General features: G+C 34.3%; 1 protein-coding gene across 1 annotated transcript; it reads right to left on the reverse strand.

Annotated features, from left to right (window-relative positions):
- Positions 1 to 4,700: 4,700 nt before the first annotated feature.
- Positions 4,701 to 7,979, reverse strand: LOC101206758 (rop guanine nucleotide exchange factor 1). Its single transcript, XM_004139905.3, has 5 exons — positions 7,403 to 7,979; positions 6,920 to 7,036; positions 6,276 to 6,805; positions 5,511 to 5,864; positions 4,701 to 5,338 (listed from the first exon to the last, which is right to left on the reverse strand). The coding sequence occupies exons 1-5, from the start codon at positions 7,674 to 7,676 to the stop codon at positions 4,901 to 4,903; spliced, it is 1,713 nt and encodes a 570-aa protein (XP_004139953.1). The 5' UTR covers positions 7,677 to 7,979; the 3' UTR covers positions 4,701 to 4,900.
- Positions 7,980 to 8,315: the final 336 nt, after the last annotated feature.

The raw sequence follows: 8,315 nt of genomic DNA on the forward strand, positions 1-8,315 counted from the left end.
TGTTGATAAATAGAAATTTTAAATTTAAATCGATAAAATAGTAAAATGGAAAAATACAAAGAAAAAAAAGTTATTTTAATTTAAGGGATAGTTGCAAATTTAGCCATTAAAATGTAAAATAATTAAGTATATAGCATCATTTTAAAAAAATTGCAAATATAGCAAAATTTGTCAAATTATATCAATGATACAAGTCTATTAGCGATAAACCATGTTGTAAATATTGATCTATCATGGATAGATCATACAAATCTATCAGCAATACAAGTCTATCAACGATAATTTTGCTATATTTACAATTTTTTTAAAATATTGTCATATCTTTAATTATTATTCCTAAAATGGTCATTAATTATAATTACCCTTAATTTAAATTGATAATGGATGCAAGCCAAGTTCAACCGGCAAATGGACCCAAGTTCAAGCCCAATATATAAATTGGGTCTAGGCCCAAGCCCAAGTCCAACACTCAATAAGCCCAAGTCCAAGTCCATATAAAGATCATGAAAATTCTCTATAAATAGAGATCTTCCCATTTTGGAATCTTTGGTTGAAGGAAGAATTGAAACTCTGAAAATTTGAAGACTCAAATTTCTAAAAAGCTCTCAAAACCTACAAGTTCTTATCAATTTCGAGATCAACATCTTCTGAAAGATTGAAAACTAGGAATATTAAATTTTTCTTGGATTCTAGAAGGATCACCATCTTTTGAAAGATTGAAGATTGGGAAGATTAAACTTTTTTTGGACTCTAGAAGATCGAAACTCAATTTGGCTCGCAACAACAACATCCTAAAGACCGAAAATCAAGAACTTCTAAGTTTTAATTGGTATTCAAGAGAAAGCATCAAATAAGTAAATAGTAGAGACTGTATCCATTATACAAATCAATATACAAAGTTCAATTTCACGAATCACATTTCTCCCGAAATCTTATGTGAATAGTTTAGCATGTCCAATGGGACCATCTCTACCTTTCATCTATTTCTCTTTTGAAGAACATCTAAAGAAACCATGACATCTCAAGGCAATACTTCTAAAGCTCTAAACGACATCGACACGCGACCAAATACTCGCAGCCGCTTAAGGAAAACTCAATTATCTGAGAAAATGTCATCCTTTGAAGTCGCAAAGAACATTTGGGAATAAATGTCCAATCCACAAAAATGTGGAATTATATATAATCAAAGAAAATCATGTGATTGACGAATGCAACTTGTGCTTTGAACGCTCAAATGAGGAGATGCTTCATCCAAATATAATCAGTTATAGTACTGGCGTGGATACAAGTGAAGACATAATGGCTAAGCTTGAAAAGAATATTAACATGCTTATGTAGGTCATTGAAGAAAGGGATTATGAGATTGCATCGCTGAAGAATCACATCAAGAATCTTGACACTACTAAATCAAGTCACACACATACTATCAAGAATATTGACAAAGGAAAGACAGTTATGCAGGAAAGTCAACCACAAAATTCAACTTCAATTGCATTGTTGTCTATTCAATAGTTGCAAGAGATGATTGCAAACTCCATCAAAGCTCAATATGGTGGACATGCTCAAACTTTCTCTTTGTATTCCAAGCCGAAAAGGATCGAAAATCTCAGAATGTTGAATGGATACCAGCCAACCAAGTTCCAATAGTTTGATATAAAGGGCAACTCAAAACAACACATTGCTCATTTCATTGAAACATGTGAAACTGTTGGTACGCTAGGAGATTTGTTGGTAAAACAGTTCGTTCGAACTCGCAAAGGAAACGTCTTCGACTGGTACATCGACCTTGAGCTTGAATCCATTGATAGTTGAGAGTGGCTTGAGGGGGACTTTCTTAATCTCTTCTACAGCACCCAATGTACCGTTAACATGATGGAGTTGACAAATATCAAATAGCAAAAGAGAGAGTCAGTCATCGACTACATAAACCGATGGAGAGCTCTAAGTCTGGATTGCAAAGACAAGCTCATAGAATTATCTACAATGAATATGTGCACCTAAGGCATGCATTGGGAATTCCTCTATATTTTACAGGAAATAAAACCTCACATGTTTGAAGAGTTGGCAATTTGTGCCCACGATATGGAGCTGAGTATCGCCAATAGAGAACCAAAAAAATTCTTGGTCTCAGAAATGGTTTATGGGGTGTGTAGAACTTGCTTCAGAGTGAGGATCTTCCTAGAGGTAAACTTTAGCTTTACATCTCCGATGTCAGCAACCTTCATTGAGTGATGATCTCTAAGTAGAATACTTTTATCCTTAATCTCATTATAAGTTTTAAAAAGTCTAAGATCATGACAGACATGACACGTAGCTTCAGTGTCTATCCACCATCCTTTAGAACCACTGATCACATTTACTTCTGTAATCATGGAAACTAATGGTCCTTCTATCAAGTTCGTCTAACCAACAAGATGACTCTTGTTCCTACAATGCTTAGTCATATGCCTTGGTTTATTATAGTTATAGCAACGAATGTTTAACTTTAGAAAGCAGTACGTAGAGAAGAGAAAATGCAAAGAGGGAGAGGATTTTGTTTTATCAAATGAGGGGGAGGAAGAAGTTTGCATAGTCATGAAGCTAAAACTGATCAATGCTCAACACACGTTCTTCGTTCTGTACCATGCATGGAATGGGAGAACTCGAACGTGTAAGTCGTGAAGGCCAAGATCAATTCGAGAATGTAAAATAATTATATAAATATATAAATATTATTATTTATATAAATAATTTTAAAAGAAAAAATTTCCTTTTTGTCAGACGCCGCCCTTATTTTTCCCTTTATAACGAATTTCACCAACAAAGATTAAGGACAATGGTTAGTAGGTACAATGACCTAGTGGAGACAACCTAATAACCATGAATTGATAATGGATGAATTCCTTTATAAAATAGCATAAAATTGTATATTATATTACAAGATTTCCTTTATAAAATAGCCTAAAATTATATATTATATTACATGATTGACCTAAATTTCTCAAATTTTTCATAAATGTCCTAAATTGACTAATATTTTACATAAATATAAGGCTCAAATGACTAATTTATCCATATTTATTATTAATAATATATTAAAAAAATAGAAAAAAGAAAAAGAAAAGTGGACCATGACTAATATTTTTATTTATTAGATATTCTACGTAAATATGGTAAGTGAATAATTCTAATATGATAATATTATAATAAAATTATCATTTAATTATTTTTATTTTGGTTATTTTGTCCAAAAAAATATTCCCTCTAGATCTCTTTCACTTTCTAATTTCTCACTCCACCCCTTCTTTCTTTTATATTGCATTGTTTTCATATATTCCACCTAAGTATAGTATATATTGAATAATATGGTGTATATTTTATAAATGAAAGGTTCTTATATCAATTTGTTTATAGAAGGTGGACCAACAATGATAGAAATCAAGGACGTGGGTTACGGTTTAGAATTTTTTTTTAAAAAAAAGGTAAAAGTTTCATTCTTCGAATAGTTGAATATTGATTCCATTTTCTTTATAAAAGACGTCGAATAATAGAAGATTTGGGAAAGTATAAACAGTGAAGAAGAACATTGGTGGCTTATTGGTATAGTAATCTTTCGAAAAAAATTACCAAAAATTTAAGGTTAGTAAGAATTTATATTTCGTATTTGAAATGCATTAGGGTATATTGAGTATATTGAAGATAACATCATTTATGTATTATTGAATATATGAAGTAGTAAACATGTAACAAATCACCGAAAATATATGTATTATGCAGCAGTATATATGTAAGAATTAAAAAAATATTGAACGGATACATAATCTATATATACAGTGATATATAAGTGTAATAAGAAAAAATCACCAAACATGAAGAAGAGAAATATGTGTATGTATTATTGAATATATGTAATAGTATATGTAAAAAATCACAAAACATAAATGAATTATTCAGTAGCATATATTTAAGAAATAAAAAAAAATACTTAATAGATATATAATATGTGTATATATTGGTATATATATGCAATAAGAAAAAATCACAAAACATAAAAAAGAATATGTGTATGTATTATTGAATATATGTAGTAATAGATATGTGTCAAATCATAAAAGAAATGATGAACTCTTTGTCGGCGCTAGAAGAAATTTCTAAAATTCTTAATGTGGTGAAAAAAATAGTTATATAAATTTATATTTAATTACTACATTATTTCATATTAAAAAAAATTTCATCTATATATTAAAAATAAACTATTTTCATAATAAAATTATACATTACTTTTCAGCCTAAATAAAAAATTTATCATTTACTTAATAAATTTGTGATTAACTTGAATAAAGAAATAATTTAAAATTAATTTCAAAAAACATATATAATAAATAATGAAAATAAGGTTTAAATTGTTCTTCAAAATATACAAAATTCTGATTTAGAAAATAAATTTTAGTTGAGGACACTTGAAAAAATTTAGTATTAAATTTAAGTCTTTTATCTAAACAATTTATAAAATAATGATACTCTAGTTTGAAAATAACTTACAAATCAAAAGTCACAGTCAAGTTCAAAAGGCTTTCCACATGAGGACAATTATTATTATCTTGCTTCTAAAGACAGCAATTCTATTAGTTTATAGTGTGGAGAAGAAACAAGCCATTACGATCAGATCCCAAAATATTCCTGATCACTCTGTCAATCTCCTCGTGTTGTTCCTAAGCCTCTTCAAATTCCTTTTTCTTTTTTACACAATGCATATAATTACAAAAGTGCTTTATATAAGAAAATGTATCGAAAAATTATCTCATCTTCTGCTGAATCATCTGTCTCTTCTACATTTCTACTTGCTACGTAATAATATACAGTAGAATGGTCTCATCAAAACTAGCAAAGTTACCATTGTCAGATTCAAGAAATTTAACAATCAATCTCTCTCTGGAGTCACCCCAGAGACTCTTCTACCACTAAGATTCCCAGCATATGACCAGATTTTATCTTTCTCACTTTGGCTTTGTTTGTCTTTACTTAGAACTGCAGTTTCTTTCTTCGTATTGCTTCTTTTTACAGTTGGGGGAGGAGATAGTCTTCCTGGGCTTCCTCCAACTGGAGTAGAGGAACAGAAAGTTGGAGTTGCAAATGGTGAGGCAAATGGGCTCTGATGGATTGAGAAGGGGCTTGGAGACATCCGTTTCTGAATTGGAAGACCACCTAAACCTCTGTTGAAAAGTGAGATTGACTCCGCTTTGACGCATCGCTTGATCGCATCGTCTACGTATAAGACATCGTCAATCCGTGCCATGATGTTGAAAGCCAAACTCTCCATCACCCTTGAATAGCTTTCAAGAATTGATTGCCCCACATCCTGCAAGGATAGTTTCCATCATTAGATCGAATCCATTTTCAATACATTTAGCATTTTATCAAGTTATATATTTCTCAGGATTACACAGCGAGAGGGTTGAAGAGATCTAAACTATGATATGACATGTCAAGTGCTGGGTTAACATAAGGTGCAAAAGGATGGAAGAAGTTACTTTGTTATATTGGATCTTAGCCATGTCTAATGCTGTTTGTGGTAATCCTGGAAATCTTAGTCTTAGACTGTCAAGAAGGGTCTCTGCTCTCCTGGCCAAATTGTTACTCTTCCTAGGGTCTCCAACAATGCCCTTGACCTTGCCACTCCATGTTGGTCGTCTTCCCTTGTTGCGATGACCGCTTCTTTTATGGTCCTTTTGTCTCCAAATATGAATTGAAGCCTCGATCCTATTTGCTATTTCCAAGGTGTGATGCTCTGACGAAAGGTCTAAGCAATCGAGGAGGCATTCAGGCGAGAAGTGGTCAGCGGTCATGTAGCGATAAATGATATCACCCAAGCAAGCTTTGCCACTCTGTTTCAACATATAAATAGGAAAGGAAAGAAAATTGATCATCAAAGATCTTTTTTCTAATCTGATAAACACTGAATTCCAGAGGTACAATGAAAATCTTCCAAATAAAAAAGAGATTACCAGAAGTAGTGCCTAACATAAATAAGTACTCAAAGAAACCCACGACACTAAACATATAAAAGATGACTTAACCAAACTGTGTACATCAGATTAAGAAACAGTGATTCTTATAAATTTTGCCAAAGCGCAATAACAACGGGCATCAAATGTGAGCGCAATAACAATAAACATCAAGTGCCATGAACTTACCATTTTTTATTGAAGTAAAAGAAGTTTCAGGAGCAGATGAATACAAAGAAGTTAACATTGAAATTTCAGCAAGTTCGCAGTCAATAAAAAAGAAACCCATACCTTAGGCAATGTTTCCATGTAAGCCGCAGGAACTTCCATTTCTGCAAGTACATTACTATTGATTGCCATGGCTGCTTTGAGTATTTGATTAGTACAGTCCCTGCACTGCTGCAGCCTCTTTCTGGCATCCTCAGACAAGCCATCTGCTGGAACTTTTGGGCAAGGAAGCCACCACTTATCTTCTTGTCTAATCGAAGGCCTTCCACCAGGCAGGAAATCGTTACAGTCATTCAAGTCACCCAAAACTATACCCCGATCAACATACCAAAATTCTGTATGACAAAACCCACCAAGAATACCAAGAAGCAATGCATCAAGCTTCTTCAAGGCAGGGAGGTTCATGTGCAAGTCTGAGCGTGGTTTAGACATCATTACTTCGTAAGTACCTCCACCAGGGAAAGGCTGAACTGTAGGAACAAGCTCCACAATAGAATCACAAACACATAGAAGCCATTCCATTTCTCTATGCCACATTGCCCTTTTTTGTGGCGCCAGTGGCTCCAATCTCCATAATTCACCAAATACGCTAGCTGAAATTTCAGACGAAAATGGTTGAAATGAAATCAGAAACGTTCATGAGTTTCATACTATCGGAATGAATCCATAGTTACAATCACTTAGAAGAGTTCAAATAAAAGATCTACCAGAGAGATTGGTAATGGCATTCGAGATAGCAAGAGCTGTGCAAACCCCTTTCCCTCCCCCCGACATGTCTTCACCAAGGAGAAGTTTGGCAAATCTCTCCTTCATCATCTCGACTTCTGCATAAAATAAAAGGAGAGGTAAGATAATAAGATGAATTCCAGAAGTGAATGAAATCTCTCATTAAGAAAAAAGTTTGGGTTCTCTGATTCAATGTCAGGAAGGCGAAAGAAACCCCAATTGAGTTCTGATCTCGACAGCACATTCCCTGATCTGTTTGGACAGCTAAATCTAGAATGAAAGGAAAGTGGAAAAGAAAAACACCCTTAATCGTTCTCACGATTTTCTGAGAAATGAAGAGAATGGAAGTCGTCTGGTAAAAACAAAACTAAAATACTCAAAATTGAAATTGGGGACTAATTGTGACAAAACCCAGCAACATTATAAAGCCACACAAAGAACAAACAAGAGAGAAAGAAAATTACCAGATAAATCAGCTTCCCGTTTCTTAGACTTGTCATCCCAAACAAAAACATCCTTGCCCCCAAGCACCGGCAAGGAAACCGGCGGGGGAAAGCAGAAATTCGCAGAAACAGGATGGGGAGAAGAAGCCATTGAGCTGGAAGCCCCTTCACCATCAAACCTCCGGCAAGAAAAGCTACTACAACTCTCTGACTCACTGACATCAGCACTCAAACTGTAGCTCCCACAACGATCGCTGAGTTGGTCGGAGCCGTCATCGGAAGACACACTACCCATCTCTCCAGAATCGAAAACAAAGAGACCTCAGACGCACATTCGTTGATGCAGAACACAGAGATAAAGAAAAAAAAAAAAGAGGAAAAAGGATGGCGTAATGAAGTGATACCGAATCGAAAAAAAGAAATGAAGGAGGAGAAGAAGAAGGGATAGTAGATTGAAGGAAAGAAGAAGAAAAAGAAAAAAAGAAAAAAGAAAAAAAGGGTTGGGTTATGAAGAAGGGGGTCTGTGGAACACTCCCATTGAAGACTGAAATTTCTTTGTGTGTGTGAAGAAAAAGTGAGTAGTGGTGAGTAATGTAATGATGAAGATGATGGGAGGAGGAGGGTAAAGAAAGCAAAAGCGACGCCGTTTGAAGCAGCTTTGTCTTTCCGTAACAGTAGCAGAGGTATTTCTTCGCACCCGACACGCTCCCTTTTCCTACTGGGCCCACGAATGGTAATTTCCTTTCTTCAACCCGGTACGTTTTTCCTTTTATTTTTTCTATTTTTTGGCCAGCCTGGACTATGGATGATGACGTGGACGCTATCTTCCCTGGCTGGTGGACTATTGTCCAGTGGGCCCCTGAGAACATTCACCGTCGATTTTCCGTTTCGGGATTTGTAGGGAATTGCTTGTGAATATGGGAAACGGCGGTTA

This window comes from Cucumis sativus, chromosome 6, assembly GCF_000004075.3.
Source record: "Cucumis sativus cultivar 9930 chromosome 6, Cucumber_9930_V3, whole genome shotgun sequence".
NCBI classification, from domain to species: domain Eukaryota; kingdom Viridiplantae; phylum Streptophyta; class Magnoliopsida; order Cucurbitales; family Cucurbitaceae; genus Cucumis; species Cucumis sativus.

What these genes read in the sequence shown, in the direction of transcription:
- LOC101206758 (XM_004139905.3), bottom strand. Translation starts at nt 7,676, where the DNA reads ATGGGTAGTGTGTCTTCCGATGACGGCTCCGACCAACTCAGCGATCGT. An exon ending in ACGGGAAGCTGATTTATCTG is followed by an intron (nt 7,037 to 7,402) that starts GTAATTTTCTTT and finishes TATTTTATGCAG; the next exon opens with AAGTCGAGATGATGAAGGAG. An exon ending in ACATGGAAACATTGCCTAAG is followed by an intron (nt 5,865 to 6,275) that starts GTATGGGTTTCT and finishes ATGTTGAAACAG; the next exon opens with AGTGGCAAAGCTTGCTTGGG.